General features: G+C 51.1%; 1 protein-coding gene across 4 annotated transcripts in view; it reads left to right on the forward strand.

Annotated features, from left to right (window-relative positions):
• Positions 1-17,565, forward strand: part of cgna (cingulin a) — a 119,587-nt gene extending 102,022 nt beyond the window's left edge. For 3 of the 4 annotated variants that reach the window (XM_078534034.1, XM_078534035.1, XM_078534033.1), the window contains exons 18-22: positions 324-407; positions 3,546-3,664; positions 8,095-8,203; positions 10,521-10,684; positions 17,055-17,565. In XM_078534034.1, the coding sequence (XP_078390160.1) occupies positions 324-407; positions 3,546-3,664; positions 8,095-8,203; positions 10,521-10,684; positions 17,055-17,199 (621 nt within the window). In that variant the 3' untranslated portion in view covers positions 17,200-17,565. Of the gene's footprint in view, positions 1-323; positions 408-3,545; positions 3,665-8,094; positions 8,204-10,520; positions 10,685-14,068; positions 14,106-17,054 lie in introns of all 4 variants that reach the window. The other variant, XM_078534036.1, reaches the window with a different exon arrangement.
• Positions 17,566-22,286: the final 4,721 nt, after the last annotated feature.

The following is a 22,286-nucleotide window of genomic DNA, read 5'->3' on the forward strand; positions in this document are numbered from 1 at the left end:
CGGTCAGCAGAAACCCGAGGGAGATGGGGGCAAAGGCGGGATTGTAGAGTTAGGCGGTAGATCAGCCAGTTTCTAGTTAGATGATGGACTGAATGGTCACGTCCTGCTCCTATAACACAGTCAGCGATAATACAGAAGCACCTATCCTAACACCTATTTGTGTCTGAGTTATTTCTCGAGATCCCTGCTGCCTCGTTTTGTACCAACAAGAATTCATACCTGAGTTACAGTGTAAACACAGTGGATTAAATTCAAGTAAGACATGTTTCCTTCTTTTCATCTCTTTTTTTTTAATTTGTTCTCTGCACCCTCCCCGCCAACAGATTGAGCAGCTGAGAGGTGAGCTGATGCAAGAGCGAGCTGCAAGACAGGACTTGGAATGTGATAAAATTTCCTTAGAAAGACAGGTACGTTTCCTTGGGGCGTTGCCGGGGAGGGTGGGGAAACGATTTACGCAACAAACCGGGTTGGGGGGGGGGGGCGCAGCAACAGCGGCTTATGTCCACGTTCCGCCTTTCACGCAAGGGAATCACTTTGTGGAGAAAGCAGTGGACAACGAGCAGGAGGTGAACCGACCGGGTGGGGGGTGGGTGGGGTGGGGTGGGGGTGGGGGGAGGCGGGGGAACAGGTTGGTGTGGGGCGAGGGTGGGGATCCTTACTACCCTTGGTGCAGCAGGGAGATGAGCAACAGGCCAGAGCTGGTTCGGCGTGGTGGTGAGTGGGGCGGGGCGGGGGGGGCGGATGATCTAGGGCAAAGGGCAGGAGACGGTTGTAGCGATTGGGACGATGGAAGCCACGGAAGGAAGAGAAACACTTGGAAGAATAGAAATATTCGAGGGTGCAGGGACTGGAGTTGATGGTCGCAGCCTGCAGACAGCGCAGCATGACAAACCAAATTACATAGCCTTTTACAGCACAGAAGCTGCTGGACCTACACCAGCATTTATGCTCCGCGTGAGCCTTCTCCTAACCCTCTCTTCATCTCACCCTTCAAGCATAAATTCTGCTCCTTCTTCACGTGTTTTTATCCAGCTTCCATCTTCTCCTTCAAAAACACGTGAAGGAGAAAGGAACAGTGAACCTGTGCTATTGAGCAGTGAACCTCTGCTATTGAGCAGTGAACCTCTGCTATTCGCCTCCATCATTCCCTGTGGGAGGGAGTTCTGCATTCTCCACATTCTCTGGGTGAAGAAATTTCTCCTGAATTCTTTAGGGGAGTTGCTAGTGACTAATAGCCGACTTGTTTTAATGCTGGAATTTCTGTGATTGTGCACCGCAGTCTGTGTAAAGCACGACATCGTTGCATCTTTCTGTGTGCACTAGGGTAATAACCTGTCCACCGGGGCAACTTATAGGGGTTTACAAAAGTGGTATCCTTTTGGTGAAGCTTATCATGGATATTACAGCACTCTGACACTTTTGAGCAACATCAACTTCATATTGAGATAGCGCCTTTAACTTAGAAACTAACACCCCAATGAGCTCCAGAGGATCAAAGCCATGAAATGAACCTGGTGCCAAAGAGGAGATTCACCAGGATGTTGCGTTTCAGCTGTGAAGGGAGACTGGATAGGCTGGGGTTGTTTTCCTTAGAGCAGAGAAGGCTGAGGCGGGGAACAAAATTTTGAGGGGCATAGATAGGGTAGATAGGAAGAAACTTTTCGCCTTAGCGGAGGTATCAATAACCAGGGGGCATAGATTTAAGGTAAGGGGCAGGAGGTTTAGAGGGGATTTGAGGAAAAATGTTTTCACCCAAAGTGGGGTTGGAATCTGGAACTCTCTGCCTGAGGGGGTGGTAGAGGCAGGAACCCTCACAACATTTAAGAGGTATTTAGATGAGCACTTGAAACGCCATAGCACACAGGGCTACGGGCCAAGTGCTGGAAAATGGCATTAGAATGGATAGGGGCTTGATGGCCGGCACGGACACGATGGGCCGAAGGGCCTGTTTCTGTGCTGTATGACTCCGTGACTCTAAGGATGAGCCATCAGGAAGGGTGACCGACAGCTTGGCTGAGGAGTTGGGTTTTAAGACGAGGGCCTTGAGGGAAGAGGGAAGTGTTTCCAGAGGGAATTCCGGAATGTGGGGCCACGGCAGCCAGCGGCTTGGGCAAGGCGGGTTTCCCGGGATGCCCGTGGGGACGGGAGTCAAAGGAACGGAGTTCAGGAAACGGGAGGGTGGTAGGGGCTGGAGGAAGTTTGGGATCGGGGCGGCACAGGGCAGTGAAACGTTTTTAAGGATTTTTGAATTTGACAGGGTCGAGGGGCTGGCGCCCAGTGTCGTCGGCCTGCGAGGGCAGGGTGATGGGTGGGACTAGGACCCGGGCAGGTCAGGGGCGGCTGATTTTCAGATGAGCTGAAGTTTACGGAGACTGGGGATGGGAGGCCGGCCGGGAAGAGTGTTGGAACAGTTGAGACTGGAGGTGACAAAGGCACGGATGAGGGTTCCAGCCGGAGGCGGGTGGGTGTTGCGGAGGTGGAAGTGATGTTTGTGTTGCTGTGGGAATGGAGTCCAAAGCTCAGCTTAGGGTCGACTAGGGCATCTAATTTAGAGCGGCTAGTATTCAGTTTGGGCAAATGGAACCACTTCCCTCTGTGCTAAGCTTTGGAGAACATGAATTCTTGTGTGCGACCTGTGTTGAGTGAGTTGTTGCCAGTTGGATTGCTGCAGATAGCCTCGGGGTTAAAGTCTGCCAGAGTAGTTGTCCCGGTGATCCTCATAGCATGTGAGGTGAGGGCTGAGCAGCTCTAGCCTGCCAATACACAACGTATTTTGCCTGAAGAATGGGCACTTATTTTCCTGACTGGTGGTGAGGTACACTACTTTTTCACACGGTCACCCCCCACTTCTGTATAACCTGTTCCTGTCTCTGCTTGTAGCTGCTCCTGCCAGGAGATCTGCTCTCATCGCCTGTCTTGCGCTATCCTCACACAGCGTCTGTAGCTCGTCTGCAGCCGCCATGTGACGTCCGTCATCCAACTATACCTAGGTCGACCCCTCTTCCTGCTGCCCTCCGCTTTACCCTCTGTGGAAGAGATCTCTGTAGTTTCTCAGCTCTGATCAAACGGCTGAAGTAATGACATTTACTTATCTGGACGTCAGCTTTTAGAATTCATTTTGCACTTGCAACCTCGATCCCTCCTTCATTTGTGTTCGGGCCTGCAAATGGACTTTTAAGCATGTGTTTTAACATCCACATTTCAACAGCCTCTATTTTCGTCCGCAGATCTTTATTTGTTGTTCATCAATATCACCTGAGCTAATAAATCACTGTGTGGTTTGGTTATGATGTTACCTCACAGAAGTCTCTATTTATCTCTGGTGAGATCACTGCGTGCGTGAGCTGGCCAGAGTTCCCGCCAGCCCTACACGTGCGCACAACGTTGGTTCCCGCCATCCAGGCGATTACAATACTAAATATTGGTAGCTTGCTCTGCCAAGTCCGGGTGGAATGTAAAAGCAGTTACGAATTTAATCAGACATGACTTCATCTTCATCCAGTCTCGTACCTTACCACTAACGCTGATTTCTGTTTGTCTTGCAGAATAAAGAGCTAAAGGCCCGACTGGCAAACTCTGAGGGGAGTATGAAACCAAACGCTAACATGTCTCAGCTCGAGTCCCGCATTATGGAGCTGGAGGATCGCTTGCAGTCAGAGGAAAGGTAGGAGCTTCGAGAGCACTTGATTCTGAGCCAGGACCGGTGTTCGGGGCTGAGGCAGAATCTCAAAGCGCAGAAGGGGGCCCTGCACCAACACGTGAGAAACACCTGACCCACCTCCCTAATCCCATTTAACCAGCACTTGGCCCATCGCCTTGAATGTTATGACGTGCCAAGTGCTCATCCAGGTACTTTTTAAAGGATGTGAGGCTAACCCGCCTCCACCACCCTCCCAGGCAACGCATTCCAGACCCTCACCACCCTCTGGGTAAAAAAGTTTCTCCTCTCATTCCCCACCCTCCCCCCCCCAAACCTCCTGCCTCTCACCTTGAACTTATGTCCCCTCGAGACTAACCCTTCAACTAAGGGGGAAACAGCTGCTCCCTACCCACCCTGGATGGTGAGAGTTTTTGTGTCCGCCACGCCCAGAATTTCCTGTAACAGCCTGTACGTCAAGATGCACCCACTTGGATGTTTCCCTGAGTCGGGACCCGAAGCAGGGAATAAAGAAAGAACTTGGATCTATGAGGTGTCTAAAAAATGCTTTTCAGCCAGCGAATTGTTTTCAAAGTGCTGCTGGAATGTAGGCAAGCATGGCAGCCAATCTGCACACAGCAAGCTCCCACAGACAGTAATGTTTATTTCGGAGCTGTTCATTGAGGGATAAACCCTGGGAAAACCCCCACCCCATTCTTCCCAAATCGTTGTGGGATCGTTACCAACCACCAACACAGGCACACGTGGCCTCAGTTTAACACCTCGTCCAGAAGACGGCACCTTTTGACGCTGCAGCACTCCCTCAGTACTGCACTGCCTAAATCACTGGATCACAGGCTGAAATCCTGGAGTGGCCCCTGAACCCATGACCCTGGACTTGGAGGCGAGAGCTTTTATTTTCTTCATTCTTTCGCGGGATGTGGGTGTCACTGGGCAAGGCCAGCATTTGTTGCCCATCCCTAATTGCCCCTCGAACTGAGTGGTCTCGCTCGACTATTTCAGAGGGGCAGTTAAGAGTCGACCACGTTGCTGTGGGCCTGGAGTCACGTGTAGGCCAGACCGGGTAAGGACAGCAGATTTCCCTTCCCTGTAGGGGGAAATCCAGATGGGTTTTTACAACAATCGAGGATGGTTGTCACGGTCATCGTTACTGAGACGAGCTGTTCAATTCCAGATTTTATTAATTGAATTTAAATTCCACCAGCTGCCTCTGGTGGGATTTGAAACCTGTGTCCTCAGAGCGTTATCCTGGGCCCCTGGGTTACGAGGGCCGGTGAGGTTACGCCATGGTCTCCCCCACTGAGCCAAGCCAATGCTGGTCACTCTTGAAAGACGTCTGCTCCCTCGCCAGACGGTCAGCAGCTGGGGGTCAAGAGAAAAGCTGAAGGTGCGGCCTGGGGTGTGTGACACGATCCGCGTAGGCAGATTGTCCCAGGTTCAATCCCCAGTCTGCACCGAGTGGGGCAGATTCCGCCAGAGCTGCACGTTTTGGCTTCAGCGACCCTGGGGGCTGCTGGAGGGAGGAGGGAAATAACAGAATGAAGGAAAAGGATGAAAGACTTGCATTTCTGTAGCACCGTGCACGACCCGTGTACATCCCCAAAGGTCTTTGCAGCCAGCCAAGCGTAGTCACTTCTGCAACGTAAGAAACATGGCAGCCAGTTTGCACACAGCAAGCTTCCACTGCCAGCATTGTGATAATGACCCAAATGATCTGTGTTTGTGATATTGGTCGAGGGATAAGTATTAGCCAGAACACTGAGGAGAATCTTCCTTCCCCACCCCCCACCCCCACCCCCACCCTTTGAAATAGTGGCCGTGGGATCTTTTACGCTCCACCTGAGAGAGCAGGCGGGGCCTCGGTTTAGTGTTTCATCCCTCGGTCATGAGTGTGGTACTCCCTCAGCACTGGCCGACCTGGGTTTATGGGGCTCAAAGTCACTTGGGCGCCACTCCAACCCAGGGCTCCTGACTTCAGAGGCGAGTGAGTAACCCACTGAGACACGGCCTGACGCCGAAAAACCTGGCTTCCTGCTTCAGGTCACTCTCCGCAGGCTTGTAGCGAGGAGGTGCGTGGGTGTGAACGTTGGGAGGTGATTGCACTAGACTCAGCAGTGACACCTATGCCCCCGCAGCCCCACGAGCAAGTAGCCTTGTGTCACTCACTGTTAAACGCTCCCAGATAAAGAGTGGGCGCTTGGTGATGTGCTGAAAGCTCATGGGACCGCACCCCAGTGAAAACCCGTCAACTCTGGGGGAAGTGGGGGTTATTTTTAGGAGATGCAACCTGGGATGTTGAGCAAGTTGCTTTCAGGCTCTCTTCATGTAACACAGGCCGCGATTTTTGCGTCCGCGTCAATATGAAGCCTACTCCCTTTGCTATTTTCCATTCTCAGCCAGTTGCAATGATCTGCCTAAGGGCAGGCCCTCTGTTCATTTCTCCATGCCTCGCGGCCTCACAGTTGCCCTCTTCGGTTGCTTGTGGAGCCTCCCATTTTCAATTGCAATGAGCCGTGTGACTAAGGGAAAGGATACATGAGGCGGTTTCCTGCTGCCTCCCTCCGGTGTGCCAGTGGCATCCTCCGCCTGTATGCAGCCGCTACCCCTCGAGGCTCTAGCTCTTCCTCCCATTACTGCCAAAAGCCCGCTGGTTGCGCAATTGGCCGTGCCTCGTAACCTTGAGCCTGTGTGGCCCTGGGGCGACCCACGACAGGGCAGAGACGACCACCCGCTGAGGTCCCGAGAGGACCCGGTGCAGTTGGAAAATGCAGTGTGGGTTGTCTCAGATCTGCTTGGGAAAAAACACGCTGCTCCTTTCAAAACTAAATCCATTTGCTTCACACGAATGCCTTTGTCTCTGACTACTTTTTTTCTTCAAAAGGAGAAACCCAGACTACACACTGTATAATCTCTCTTTGCTCTGCCCTGTCATTGCATGCAACCTTGAGTCACGCATTGGTGCTCGGGGAAGAATGTCTCTAATTATTTTGTTTACTTAAGAGAAAATAAAGGCCAACGAGTTGCTGTAGTGGTTTGTTGTTTTGAAATATGGCACAGTATTGTAAAATACTGTGAAATGGCCTAGCAAGCCACTTGATTCAAGGGTAATTAGGGATGGGCAATAAACTCTGGCCTTGCTATAGTGGCGCCCAATTCCCACGAAAGAATAAATTTTGTTTTTTAAAAATGAGATGTTGGTACAGGTGACCAAAATTAAAAACAATAATAAATGCAGGGAATACTCGGCAGGTCATGCAGCATCCCTGGAGGACAACTGAGTTAGCGTTTCTGGCCGCTGACCTTTTCGACGGGTTGGACCGGAGAGAGAGAGCGGAGCTCAGCAAGCTCAGAGGGTAGCGGGTTAGAGTGAGAGATGGGGGGGGCAGAGACATTGAGGTGGCCGACGATACGCCGGCAGCCCTCGCTGAAGAGACGTAGCGAGAGTAAGAGGCCAGAGGGAGGGTCCCGGCTGGAGGGAGAACGTTGGAGGTGGGTGAAGGGATCCGTTAAAAGGAGGGGGGGGAGAAGACTTCTGATCCAAGAAGCGGGGGGTGCGGAGGTGACAAAAGAGAAGCTCAGCGTCATTCTGAGCTCGAAATTCGTCAAAGTCACGTATATGCAAGCTGATATCCTTGATGAGAGCAGAGAGGGGAAAGTCAGAAGGTGACCAGAAGCTTGGACAAAGAAGTTAGTTTTAAGGAGCATCTTAGAGGGGGGGAAGAGAGAGGCAGAGAGGCTTAGGGAGGGAATTCCAGAAATTTAAACTGAGGCCAATGTGCTAAAGATTATGCAAAGGTGTTGCAAGTTGCGGGGGGGGGGATCTTGAAAGTATTTAACTGTGATGGTCCAGCCATAAGACATAGGAGCAGAAATTAGGCCATTTAGCCCATCGAGTCTGCTCCGCCATTCAATCATGGCTGATAAATCATGGCGGTGTGGGGCAGACTTGGTCTTTTCCTGCTCATTGGTTTCGTGCTTATCCCACAAACAAGAGTAGGGGGGCGTTCCCCTGGTGTCTTAACCAGCATTTTCTCCTACAATCAACATAGCCAAAAGCAGATTAATTGATCATTAATCAAATTACTGGTAGTGGGACCACTTGATTTGGGAAATGGCTGCCACGTTTACAGATGAGGTGCTTTGGGGCATTTCTCAAAGAATTCATAATTACTAGCCTCCCTTTGCTATAGGGCGTAAACTCAAGGCTGAGAGAGATTAAAAATCTGTCTGTTTGGGAGAATGAGTGAGAAAGTGGAGCTGAAGCATAATCATATTGCACGGCAGTGCAGGCTCAAGGGAGCAATTAGTTTACTCTCCCTATTTCTTGTGTTAGTATTTGAAACAGGACTGGCAAATGATCCTTTTCCTCATTCGTGTCTCTCTCTCTCCCTCCCTCTCTCTCTCTCTCTCTCCCCGCCCACCCGTCACGTTAACAGGGACCGAAGTGTACTGCAAGCATCTAATCGCAAACTGGAGAGGAAAGTCAAGGAACTGACCATTCAGCTTGACGATGAACGGCAGCGGGTGTCCGATGAGAAAGACCAGGTATGGCTTTGGGAGGGAGAATAGTTTTTCCCAGAGTGTTGACCCTGTGTGGCTCACTTCCCTGGGTGGGGATGGGCTGGGGTGGTGGTATTGTTTCTTTTCTTTATTCTTCCATGGGGATGTGGGTGTCGCTGGCAAGGCCAGCATTTGTTGCCTGCCCCTAGTTGCCCTTGAACTGAGTGGCTTGCTCAGCCACTTCAGAGGGCGGTTAAGAGTCAACCACGTGGCTGTGGATCTAGTCACACGTAGGCCAGACCGGGTAAGGACGGCAGATTTGCTTCCCCAAAGGGCATTAGTGAACCAGATGGGGTTTCTTTTTTATTTTGCAACAACCGATGATAGTTTCACGGTCACCATTACTGAGAAGAGCTTTATATTCCATTACCACTAGGCCACCATCACCGTGAATGTGAGGACGTAGCTGCTTTAGCAACTTGGGCCACTGTGTGTACTCGAATTTAGCTTCACGTCCATGTGTCAGTTTGACTCGCTTAATACCATTCTCGCCTCCTAGGTCTGAAGGTTATAGCTACGAGCTCCACATCAGAGGCTCGAGTGCGTATTCTGAGTTTGCACTTCAGTGCAGATTTAACTGAGTCGCCCAGTGATGATTGGATGAGATGTTAAACTGAGGTCCCAGCTACCTGTACGGGTGATGAGGATCCCCTGGCATTATCCAAAAATTAGTAGAAAAATCTACCTTCCTTTTAAAGCAACATCCCAAAAAGCTTTAGCTCTGAAGAAGGGTCATACGGGCGCGAAACATTAACTCTGTTTCTCTCTCCGTAGAAGCTGTCAGACCTGCTGAGTTTTTCCAGCATTTTCTGTTTTTGTTTCAGATTTCCAGCATCCGCAATATTTTGCTTTTACTGCAAAAAGCATGTTAACCCGTCCGTTAGACATCTCATCTCCACTGACAGGACAAGGCTAGTCCACAACGCCTAGCAGGTCTCCCTGTACAATACATGCTCAATTCTGTGACTATGGCGTTGAGAGATCGTTTCTGCTGATCGGGGAATCTAGAACACGGTGGGGTTGGGGCAGGTACAGCCTCAGGGTAAGGGGCCGATCGTTTAGGACTGAGATGAGGAGAAATTTCTTTACTCAAAGGGTTGTGGATCTTTGGAATTCTCTACCCCCAGGGTCTGTAGATACTCCATCATCACTGAATATATTTAAGGCTGGGGTAGGCAGATTTTTGGGGTCTCAGGGAATCGAGGGATATGGATAGCGGGTAGGGAAGTGGAGTTGAAGCCCAAGATCAGTCACGATTGTATCAAATGGCAGGGCAGACTTGAAGAGCCATTTGGTCTACTACTCCTCCTATTTGTTGTGTTCTTACGATCCCTGGTTCTAGACTCAACAGGGCAGGGGGATACAGCCTCTCTGCATCTACCCTATCGAGCATTTCCCCCTACAAACAACAACACCAAAAGCAGATTAATTGATCATTAATCGAATGACTGATAGTGGGACCGTGCAGCGTGGATAATGGCTGCTACATTTATAAGTGAAGTGCTTTGGGGCATTTCTGAGAATTCATAACTCCCTTTGCTATCAGGAGTAAAATCAAGGTTGAGATAGATGGACAGATTTTCGCTCTATCTGTGATACGGATGAGAAAGTGGAGTTGAAGCATAATCATATTGCATGGCAGAGCAGGCTCGAGGGAGTGAATAGTCTACTCTTCGTTTTCCTTATGTTAATATTTGAATCAGGATATGTGAATGATCCTATTTCTCTCTCTCTCTCTCTCTCTCTCTCCACCCACCCCTCACGTTAACAGGGAAGAGAGAGAGAGAGAGAGACACTAATGAGGAAAAGGGTCATTCGCAAGTCCTGGTACAAATATTAAGAGCATAAGAAAAACGAAGAGTAAACTATCCTCAGAATAAGGATTCAGACATTTGGAACTGAGACGAGGGGAAATTTCTTCACTCAGAGGGGTGTGAATCTTTTGGAATTCCCCGTGACAGAGGAAGAATTAACTAGCCACAGAGTTTGTGATATAAAATCCTTGTTTCCAGACAACACGCTTTAATATCCGGTGGCTATCCTGATACCCTATGAATTGGTAGATAAAGTATTCATAGGTGTATGGATGAGTCTATAATATGGTTGCATTTTTATGTTATGGAGATAGGGGATGAATTTGGCCGGTTTAGCATCACTCCTAATGTACAAAACTGTTGGTGTGAGAAATGTTAGGACTTGTATTTGCGTCAAAGCATTAAAATTCAGGAACGTTAGGCTAGTAAAAGTAACCCATTTTGCAGAAAGTCGCCAGGCCCTTATTGCAAATTTTCTCTCTGTGTAGCTCACCTTGCGAGTGAAAGCACTGAAGCGACAAGTGGACGAGGCAGAGGAGGAAATTGAACGGCTGGAAACTGCGAGGAAGAAAGGTTTGCGGGAGTTGGAGGATCTGCACGAGACCAATGAGCAGCTGCAGAATCGCGTCAAGTCTTTGGAAAAGGATATCCGGTAAGGGACAAAGCCATCCACCGCCTTAATCGTTCACTCCCTCTGCCACTGACACACAGTGGCAGCATTGTGCAAGATGCACTGCAGCAACCCCACCCCCGCAAAGGCTCCTTTGACAGCACCTTCCAAACCCGCTTCCTCTACCACCTAGAAGGACAAGGGCAGCAAACAGGTGGGGACACCACCACCTGCATGTTCCTCTCCAAGCCGCCCACCATCCTGACTTGGAACTATATTGCTGTTCCTTCACTGTCACTGGGTCACCAACCTTGGAACTCCCTCCCTAACAGCACTGGTCACCACAGGGACTGCTGCAGTTCGAGAAGGCAGCTCACTACCACCTTCTCGAGGGCAACTGGGGATGGGTAACAAATGCTGGCCTAGCCAGCGACGGCCACATGCCATGAACGAATTTTTAAAAGTCACCTGTGGGCAGAATGCACAGTGCCCTTCAGAAGAAGGAACCTGCATTAAGCTAGGAAAAGTGGGCAAAGAACGACTTCGGGGGGGGGTGGGGAGTGAAATAGGAGTAGGTCATTTAGTCCTTTGAGTAGATCAGGTGGTAAAGGGCTCTCACCCACTCTCTCGCCCACTTTCACACATGCACGCGCTCATTCTTGCGCCCTCTCTTACACGCGCACTCAAGCACTCTAACTCTAAACACACAGGCACTCACTCTCTCACACTCACTCACTCACTCAAACAGGTACTCGCTCTCGCGCACACCCACACTCATACACAGGCACTCGCGCGTGCACACAAAGGCACTTTTGCACTCTCACTCTCACGCTCACTCTCCCGCACAGACGCTCTCACTCTCACGCGTGTACGCGCACATACACACAGGCTCACTCACACTACCTCTCCAAGCCGATGAGAATTTCTCAAAACAGTGTGCAGTTGACTTGATGAATATCAACAGAGGCGTAAGATTAGATTACAGCCCGCTGCTAAACTCCTGTTTATCTTTATAGTGAGTTGTCTGTTTCAGTTGATATGTGACTTGCTGTACTGGAAGCAGAGATAAGGAGTGCAGTAGGCAATGGTGTGACAACTAGGGGTATCGCATGGCTGGTACTATACCATAATGAGTTTGTGTTCCATCCGTGTATTAGCCAGCAAATAAAACACTGCCCCATACATTATAAATCACATCAAATACTGAACAATAAAACTCTCTGTTTTATTACACCTGAAGCATATAAACTTCTTTATACTTTTATCTCACTTTTTTTAATTGCCTCTGTCTCCCTATCTCTCTGACTCTTGCTCTCCCTGTTCCCGCTTAGTCTAGTGAAACACAAGTTTTGGTCTCAACAGATGCAGCACTCTGAGGTCAGACAAATGCAGACAGGCAATGACTGGCCCTGTTTACGTTGTTAACGGTGTACGCCAGCGGATCAGGGAATCGTGGCTCACCCCCACCCTGCCATTCCGGCTCTCGCTGCGGTCCCCGGTCCTCCTTGCTAAAAGGAGGAGAGACTTCAGCTACTTTCAAATGATTGCACCATTTCGGCACAAGCCACCTACCAAGGGGAAACCAGGGATGAGCAATAAGCGCGGCTTTGCCAGATCCAGAAGCATCCGCAGTAGCTTTTAGCTTTTTGTTTTTACCAGAAGAATATGTGTTGTTTTTTAAGAGTTTATTCCCCACCTCCCCCCATTGGCCCTGTAGGCAGCTGCCGATCTTCACTTGCTTGCGACAACGACTGCAGGCTGAAGCAGAAATTCGTCTACACCACCCGCAGCGTTTCTTCATTCGTTCTCGGGATGTGGGCAGCTCTGGCAAGGCCAGCATTTATCGCCCCGTCCCCCAACTGCCCTTCAACAAGGTGGTGGTGGTGGTGGTGGTGAGTCGCTGCCTCGAATACAACCGAGAGGCCTTGCTGGGCCATTTCAAGGGGTGGCTAAGAGTCAACCACGTGGCTGTGGGGCCTGGAGTCACGTGTAGGCCAGACCGGGTAAGGACGGCAGATTTCCCTCCCCTAAAGGGGCACGAGTGAATCAGATGGATAGGGGTTTTTTTTTAATGTGACAATCTGGCCACCGTTTCTAAGACCGACTTATTACTTCAGATTTATTTAATGAATTGAGTTTAAGCTCACCCAGCTGAGGTGGTGGGATTCGACCTCGTGTCCCCAGGTCATTGGTCCAGGCCTCTGAATTCAGGCCCTGTGCCTTCATTAACGAGCTGTCCATGGCTGTTACCAAGTTTCCAGTGGGTTAGGAAGGTAAGCCCTGCCCAAGTCTGGTCGGGGATGGTGGGGGCTTTTACACCAACCCTGTGCACCAGCGGGTCACTGGAACAATAAGGGGGGCAGACATGACAGGCAGGGGCCACGGAGCAACCTTGTATATTCCCAAGAGCTGGCGTTGGGACAGCAGAGACTGGACCTGGATGTGACGCTGCTGATGGGGGCGATCTGTGAAAGCTCTCCCAGTGACTTGCTGGCTTTAAACACAAAAAAAAACAACACAGTCAGCACAACTCGTACAATGGAGATCTTGTGGTGCAGCGGTAATGTCCCTGCCTCTGAGCCAGACGCTCCAGGTTCGAGTCCCACTCCGGGACTTGACGGCCAAGGAAGGTGCGTTCAGAGCACGGCCCAAACAGGTTGAGTGTCCGCCTGCAAATTCTTCCAACACGCGCCCACGGCAGGTGGCGAGAGTGGGAAAGATCCCTGGTCAGCCCTGTGATGGGAAGAAAATTGGAGCTTCCGCCCTCACTATCCATAGCTCCAGACGACAACATGCGTGTAAAAGTGCATGTTGCTACAGCAGCCGTGACCTCCTAAGTGAACTGTTAACACGCCACCACTGCCCGTACTGACTAAAACATTGCAGGCGGTATCCCTCTTTGGGGCTGGGGTACTCCAGCTGCTTTTGGTGGTTGCGGGCCACTGCGGGGCACAGGAGGTTATGGAAATCATCTACAATTCACAGATGCTCATTGGGAACTCAGGCGAAAAGCAGAATCAGCCTGATGCCTCCCACAGTTGAATAACTGACATCCATTCGTCTAGACTGGAATGAAAAACGAGCGAGCTTGCTCACTGCCAGTGGGACCAAACATTCAAAGGTTGCTGCGCGCTGTACTTTTCTGAAACCTTTGCCGGTCCGTGACTGGCTTTGGTGCGGATCGGCTGCCATGACACAGAACGGTGGCGGAATGATCTCCAGGAGCTGAACCGCCTCCTCCTGCCCCGGTGGGAAACATTGCCATGTTTTTGTCACCCGTTTCCAGATTCGAAGCTGCCGGGTTCCGGGGTGGGCAGTGGTTCGGGGTTGAGGGGTGGGGTAGGGGAGGGCACCTGACTCCTAGTTCTGGTACGTCGGACCCAAGTGTAAACTCTGTTCACCCCGCCGCCCTGTTTCTTTCTCCAGGCAGTTCCACTATAAACGAGAAGCAGACTGAGTCGGCGTAAGTTGACGTTTTGAATGTGTTTCACGGGGAGACGTGCTGCGACGCTGTGGGCACGCTGACTGTCGAGCTTCCAACAACAGCGCCGCTCGCACCTCCGTAACCACCGATCGCACCCACCGCTTAAAAGCTGTTACTAAGAATCGAGTAACCCACTTGCCAGGCCGCTGCCGGGTAACCGATCACTAGCAAAGAGGCTGTTTGTGTTTACGCTTAACCCGTAAGCCTCACAGAGAGAGGTGCTTTCACGCATGTGTCCCACTGAAACCAGATCGATAATCCTTCTGTGCGATAGGGGAAAGCACCCAGCATGCATGAAACGTTTAACTAGCTGCTTCGGTTCTGAAACTGGTTAAGGCCAGACTAATAGGCTGAGTTAAAAAGCCCTGTTGCTTTGGCGTTCACGTAATGGCATGCTATCATTTCAAAGAAGGATTGTCCAACTGTGCACAAAGTTGGACTGCCGGTACCTTCTAAATATAGTCAGCGATACGAGCAGAGCTGAGGTTTTGTGGCGCAGTGGGCAGTGTCCCTGCCTTTTGAGTTCCGTTTACGTGTCAACCCTGTGCTTGCTGACCTACGTTGGCTCCTGGTTAGGCAGTGTCTTGGTTTTAAAATTCTCAACCTTTGTTTTCAGATCACTCCATGGCCTTGTTCCCCCTCCCTATCTCTGTAACCTCCTCCAGCCCCTACACCCCTCCCTATCTCTGTAACCTCCTCCAGCCCCTACACCCCCTCCCTATCTCTGTAACCCCCTCCAGCCCCTACACCCCTCCCTATCTCTGTAACCTCCTCCAGCCCCTACACCCCTCCCTATCTCTGTAACCTCCTCCAGCCCCTGCACCCCTCCCTATCTCTGTTACCTCCTCCAGCCCCTACACCCCCTCCCTATCTCTGTTACCTCCTCCAGCCCCTACACCCCCTCCCTATCACTGTAACCTCCTCCAGCCCCTACACCCCCTCCCTATCTCTGTAACCTCCTCCAGCCCCTACACCCCTCCCTATATCTGTAACCTCCTCCAGCCCCTACACCCCTCCCAATCTCTGTAACCTCCTCCAGCCCCTACACCCCTCCCAATCTCTGTAACCTCCTCCAGCCCCTACACCCCTCCCTATATCTGTAACCTCCTCCAGCCCCTACACCCCCTCCCTATCTCTGTAACCTCCTCCAGCCCCTACACCCCTCCCTATCTCTGTAACCTCCTCCAGCCCCACAACCCTCTGAGATCATCCTCTTTGAGTATCCTCCAGTTTTAATCGCTCCACCACTGGCCGTCGTGCCTTCAGTCGCTTATACCCTAAGCTCTGGAATTCCCCCTCTGCCTCGCTTTCCTCCTTTTAGGACACTCCTTAACACCTACCTCTCTTGGTCATCTGACCTAATGGGCGGAACCTTGTTAAGGCGCCGGGGGTCTCGCCTGCCGACTGGGGCGAGCTGCCGAGGGGACCCGCCCTGCCTCCTTTCCGAGAAGGCCCATCGAGCCACACTCCGACCGGGCAGTGGCAAGGCCAGCGGTGGGCCTTCTCCCCCCCACCTCCCCCCGCCCCAGAATCGAGACCCCAGGGGAGCGGAAGTCTCGCCTACCGAGAGCTACCGACCGGTCAGAGGCCAAGCGGCTCTTGCGTTCGGCAGCGACACTGGGGGAGGTTGTGGCTGCCGCCCGAAGGACAGGCCTGGGACGACTGAGTGACCTGGGGTGGGTTTCACGGGGTGAGGGTGGTGGGGAGGGTGAGGCGGGGATTGGCAGCAAGGGCAGGGGGGTGGGGGGTGTGGCTCTCAGCAGGACCTCCCCTTCCTGATGTCCAATCGCTCGCGCAGACACTGAGTGTCTTTGATGAAGGGAGCCCTGCCCCGAGGCGACAAGGTATCCGCACGGTTTTACCCACCGTGCGTGCTGCATAGCAACAAACCCGCCTGCAGCTGTGTTAATACCGGCAGCAGCGGGATGAGGCCCTTAAGTGGTCTATATTGGCCGCTTAGGGATCTCCATTGGGGGTGGCGGTGGGGGGGGGGGGCAAGGCTGACCATGGGCCTCCCGTCCAGAACTTCATTCCGGTGGGGGGGGTGGGAAGACGGCGGGATTCCGGTACGCGAATACCTTTCCTGCCTCCAAGGCTGCCAACAGAGAGAGAGCTCAAGATTCCAGCCAAGATCTCCTTTTGTGCCCTCGGTGTCATATATTTTAGCTTGTGACGCTGCTGTGGAGTGCCTCGGGAGGTTTCTATTCAAGGCACTATACAGCTATAAGTTGATGTTAATAGTTTCTTTCCGTCTACCCCATTCCCCCCCCCCACTACCACCCAGTGGGGTTATCTGGAGCAAGAGGACATAACCTTAAAATTAAGAGTTCAGCAAGCACTTCTTCACACAAACAATAGCAGAAATCTGGAACTCTCTCTTTCCCCCCCCCCCCCCCCCCCCCCCTCAAAAGGCTGTTGAGACTGGGATTGAAAATGGCAATAATAATAAAAGCCGAGAACTGCGGATGCTGGAAATCCAAAACAAAAACAGAAACAGAAATACCTGGAAAAACTCAGCAGGTCTGGCAGGCAGCATCGGCGGAGAACTAGTTGTTGAAGGGTCATGAGGACTCGAAACGTCAACTGTGCTCTTCTCCGCCGATGCTGCCAGACCTGCTGAGTTTTTCCAGGTATTTCTGTTGCTGTTTTTGTATTGAAAATGGCAAAACTGAGATAGATAGATTTTGTTGTGTTTTGTTTTTTGCTGGGCAAGGGTTGTGGAGCCAGGGCAGGGAGGATGAAGTTTAAGGTAGAGATCAGCCGTGATGTAAATTGAATGGCGGAACAGGCTGAAAGGGCCTCCTCCTGCCCCCCCCTGTGTGTTCCAGGGAGAGGCGTGACGGGTGACCCCCCGCCCCGCCATCGCTATCTCCTGAAAGAAGTGCCGTTGACGGTAACTGCCCTCTTTTTTTTGCGTTCACTCCACAGGCGCAAGAACACACGTGCCAACGTGGGCCTGCGGGACGATGACGACGACGACGTGAGTACGGACGACGAGTTCGACAGCCCCTACCAACCCTCCTCCATCGCCTCGATAATAACGGAGAGCAACTTGCAGACCAGCTCCTGTTAGACCGGGCCGTTTCGGACGGGCGGAACTCACCAGGCCGACCGCCCTGTCGTCGCTCTCTTCCCTTCTGAAGACTGGTCTGTACAGAAGAGAACGATTTCTGTGTCAAACTGCATTCCTTGCTGATTTCTTTCAACCCTCTTACCAGTGGAAAGTCAGCATTTTCCCTTTTGAACAACCTGCCTGTACAGCACTCGTGCCTATAGAAGCCACTTTTAGCCACACCTGTATTTTCTTTACCACACGAGAGCCTAGGGATACTGCACTTTGTACAGTTTATAGAGCCATCCCCTTCTCATTTCCGTTTCCCACTGGGAGATGGAGGCAGTCCAGCTTTTACTTCGCCCCTGACCTAGGAAGCAGCCAGACAAATAGGGCAGAGAGTGGGGGGAGGCGGGGTGGGGCAGGGGTGAAACGTCTGCACCCCATTTCCCCTCCCTGTCGCCCTCGCCCCCCCATTGAGATTGAAGCTGGAGCGAGTGCGCGTTTGCGTTGCGAAAGTGGCGGCTCTCCCGCTGGGTGTGATCAGGCAGGAAGCCGAGGCCTGATCGCCAGCATCCGACTGCATTGACTTGCTGATTCTGTGCTGGTGTGACTGTGTCGGCCTTTTTAGCGTTCCGCTCGCGATCGATCGGAGGCAAACTTCCCAGACGGGCCTCCCGATTGGAGGCCAGGATCAGAGGGACGGAAGAAGATAGGGGAATAGAAATTGTATTTAAATGAATGGGATGTGCTGGCAAAGCGATTTAGATTATGGAGGCTGCAAAGCAGGAAGTGGAGAGAGCGGAAAGGCAAAGGAAAACGATATTAATTTGGGAAGCCCTGCCCTGCTGTTGTGTCTGTGGTAAATCCTTAACAGCAGCTGTCCCTTGCGTTAATGACGGGCGATGCAGCGCACGGTTCAGTGTAGGCACTGTGTTGTACTGCCACCTCCACTTCCACCGAAGGAAGCCTAAGCAATTCACAGCGGTCACCGCCGTGCTCCAGGGCAGCGGGACAAGAGGATACGGGGTCCGGAGGGTGAGGGACAAGTTTGGGGCAGGCATTGGGGATTTATCAATTTGCGTGGGGCCAGAGCAGTTTGTGGGGACGGGTGACCAAGGCCAGGGTACAGGACACGAGCTTTAAGAAGCAGCCAGACACTGTAGTGGGATAATTAGTCGTGCGTTGGGATTTTAGAAGGGTGAGAACTGGCCTAAAGAGCTTGCCTTCACCCAAACCAGTCTTAGATTCTGTGTAAAGCAAAAAGCCACAGGCTTCACAAACTTTGTGTTGCTTGCCAGCTGACGTATAGAGAGGAAGTACTGTGCGTGTGTACCATGGTTACCCAGAAATGGGAGGTGCTGGCAGATCGCAGGCACCTGCTTGTGGTGAGGCAGGATCAGAGCTGCAAACTAGCCTGAAGCAACTTGTCTTGTCCAGCTTTGTTGAGCTGAGTGATCTAAGTCGGCAGCTTCGTGAAGTCTTTCTGAGTTAATCACACTGGGCAAGTTTTAAAAAGTAAATTCCTCTTCCTATTCTCGGGTCAATTTTAGTGCCTGCCCCTGCATTCGGCTGGCTGAATACAGGAAAAGACGTGATCAGACCTGTGTGCGTGTACAGACCTAGCTTCCCTGTCTCCCTGTCTCCGTGTCTCTCTCTGTCTCTCTCTGTGTCTCTCTCTCGCTCTCTCTCTCTCTGTCTCTCTCTCTCTCTGTCTCTCTCTCTCTCTGTCTCTCTCTCTGTCTCTCTCTCTGTCTCTCTCTCTGTCTCTCTCTCTGTCTCTCTCTCTGTCTCTCTCTCTGTCTCTCTCTCTGTCTCTCTCTCTGTCTCTCTCTCTGTCTCTCTCTCTCTCTCTCTCTCTCTCTCTCTCTCTGTCTCTCTCTCTGTCTCTCTCTCTGTCTCTCTCTCTGTCTCTCTCTCTGTCTCTCTCTCTGTCTCTCTCTCTCTCTCTGTCTCTCTCTCTGTCTCTCTCTCTGTCTCTCTGTCTGTCTCTCTGTCTGTCTCTCTCTCTCTCTGTCTCTCTGTCTCTCTGTCTCTCTCTGTCTCTCTCTCTGTCTCTCTCTCTGTCTCTCTCTCTGTCTCTGTCTCTCTCTCTGTCTCTCTCTCTGTCTCTCTCTCTGTCTCTCTCTCTGTCTCTGTCTCTGTCTCTGTCTCTCTCTCTGTCTCTGTCTCTCTCTCTGTCTCTCTCTCTGTCTCTCTCTCTCTCTCTCTCTCTCTCTCTGTCTCTCTCTCTGTCTCTCTCTCTGTCTCTGTCTCTGTCTCTCTCTCTGTCTCTGTCTCTGTCTCTCTCTCTGTCTCTGTCTCTCTGTCTGTCTCTCTCTGTCTGTCTCTCTCTCTCTCTGTCTCTCTCTGTCTCTCTCTGTCTCTCTCTGTCTCTCTCTGTCTCTCGCTCTCTGTCTCTCTCTCTGTCTCTCTCTCTGTCTCTCTCTCTGTCTCTCTCTCTGTCTCTCTCTCTGTCTCTCTCTCTGTCTCTGTCTCTCTCTCTGTCTCTCTCTCTGTCTCTCTCTCTGTCTCTGTCTCTGTCTCTGTCTCTCTCTCTCTCTCTGTCTCTCTCTCTGTCTCTCTCTCTGTCTCTCTCTCTGTCTCTGTCTCTCTCTCTGTCTCTGTCTCTCTCTCTTTGTCTGTCTCTCTCTCTGTCTCATCTCTGTGCCTATAGCCTGTTGGCTCTGTGTCCTTTCCTGTACAGGAACGACAGCTGGCACCTTGCCTGTATCCATCTGTGTTCATCGGAGATCTCGTCGAACCATGATTCCTCTTCCGTTTCTTTCCTCAGTGAACTTCCTGCGTTTTCCCCTCCTGTCTGTTGTCAGCCGTGGTTCGGTGGGTAGCCGCCTTGTCTCTTTAATCGGAAGGTGGCGTGTTCTAGGACTCGAGCACAAAAATCAAGGTTGAAGCTCCCGGTGCAGTACCAAGGGAGTGCTGCACCGTTAGAGGTGCCGTCTTTCGGATGAGACGTTAAACCGAAGGCCCGTCCGGCCCCTCGGGTGGCCGTAAAAGATTCCCGATTGCCGTTGTTTAGAACAAGTTATCCCTGATGTCCCGACCGATATTTATCCCTCAGTCAACGTCACGGAAGCAGGGTCATTATCACATTGTAGGAGCTTGCTGTGTGCAAATTGGCTCCCTCATTCCCTACATTACAACAGGGGCTACAATTCAAAAGTACTCTAGCTGTGACGAGCTTTAAGCTGCCTGGTGGTCATGAAAGTTGCGATAGAATTGCAAGTCTTTACTTTCCCTGGTTGTGGAATTTTTGGGTTTTCTGCATGTGGCAGTTTCTTGGAAATGGTTAGCAGGAGCCCACCATTTATTTTTCCAGCTCGGCAACTTGCAGGGAAACCGTCCTGTTTAGTGACGGAGCGAAGGAGGTTTTTCCGAAAGTGACTTTCTGACACGTGTGCATTCGCAGAGCCAGCATATGGCCATTCGGCAGACGTACGTGCACTGTGGAGCCTTGCTGTTGAGCCTGGAGTCAGTGTCTCTCCCTTGAATGCAAGTCGCATTCCGACGAGGTTCCAGTGCAGAGGGGGTGGGGGGAGAGGTTGCCATGAGCCTGTCTTGGTTCTGCTGGTGTGAAGACGGATGTTTCCTGCAAATTCCATTGCCCTGCTCTCTCTAATGCTGGATTATTGACGATGTCCAAACCACCCCATCGCCCCCTTGAATTCCAGGAGTCCCATTTGCAGCTCAAAGTCCTGCATTCTGTAACGCACCACCCAGAACCTGGGTGCTTTGATGGTCTGATTTCCAAAATGTCCTTCTAAAAATAAGTAATTTAATAAAAATAGGCACTCCCTCCATCGGTACTCAAAACGCATTGATTCTGGGAAGTGCCGCGAGAGACTTGAACAGCAATCATAGAATGGAGGCCATTCGGCACTTCGTACCTGTGCTGGTTCTCTGCAGGAGCAATTCCCGTGGCCCTGTAAAAATCAGGCACTATGTAAGTGCAAGATGTCTTTCGCGATTTGTTTGAAAAAGAAATGCGGGACTGGAGCCGCACGCAATAGGGAGATCCTTGGTCTGATCCCAAGGCAGTGATATTATGCGATCGTCAGTACGGGATGCTCAAATTGGCCCACTCTACATCCGTACCTTTTATTAATCTGGAATTGAAAAACTAGCCTCGGTCATGGTGACCGTGAGAACTATCATCGGTTGTCGTAAAGAAAAAAACCCCACCCGGTTCACTCATGCCCCCCCCCCCCCCTTTTAGGGAAGGAAATCTGCCGTCCTTACCCGGTCTGGCCGACCTGTGACCGCAGACCCCACGGCCCATGTGGTCGTCTCATAGCTGCCCCTCCGACATGGCCCCAGCAAGCCCCTCCGTTCAAGGGACAATCAGGCGTGGGCAGCAAATGCTGGCCTCGGCAGCGACGCCCCACACCCCATGCGAGAATTATATTTTTAAAAATGGTCTAAATGCGTCCTAGGCTTGAAAGGGAATTAATCGATGCGTGGGTGGAGGTGGGAGCAACCATCTGGTTAAACCCTAAATGTCAGAAGCTTTATGTTTATAGTTAGGAATCGCTGAGAAAGAGTCACTTGTAAATTTATGCCTCGCCACGTTTAACCTTGATCGCCACTAGAGTGCGACCGTTTTGGACGGAAGTGTGAGGCAGAGTGAATTCGCCCCCGCCTATCTGAGCTGTCAGTATACAATGTATACGTTAGATGTAAATAAATATACGTCTGCTCCTGAGCATCACCTCTTGTCAGCCTTGATAAATTTATGAACTTAAAATCAAGTCGGGTCGTAGTTCGAGTTATATATTAAGTAAAGAGATTTACGCAGAATCTATATTAAAAATTTATATATGTATTATCTGTATAGAGGAAAGTATTGATGACCTATTGATCAATCAAGATTTGTATCAGATTCCCCCCCACCCCCAGGCCAGAGGTTATGCTGCAACTTTTTAAACCTATATTTTTTTCACATTTATATTTTTGTATACAATACATTGAAATTCAGAATTTTAATTTGCGCATTGTATGGAAATTAATAAATCAGATGAAGATATTTACTCATAAATGGCTGGCCTGATGTTTCCAAATAAAGTAAGTTTTTATATTTTTGTTACCCTTCCTCCTTTGGCTGCCCCCCT

This window comes from Cetorhinus maximus, chromosome 36 (assembly GCF_964194155.1).
Source record: "Cetorhinus maximus chromosome 36, sCetMax3.hap1.1, whole genome shotgun sequence".
NCBI lineage: Eukaryota > Metazoa > Chordata > Chondrichthyes > Lamniformes > Cetorhinidae > Cetorhinus > Cetorhinus maximus.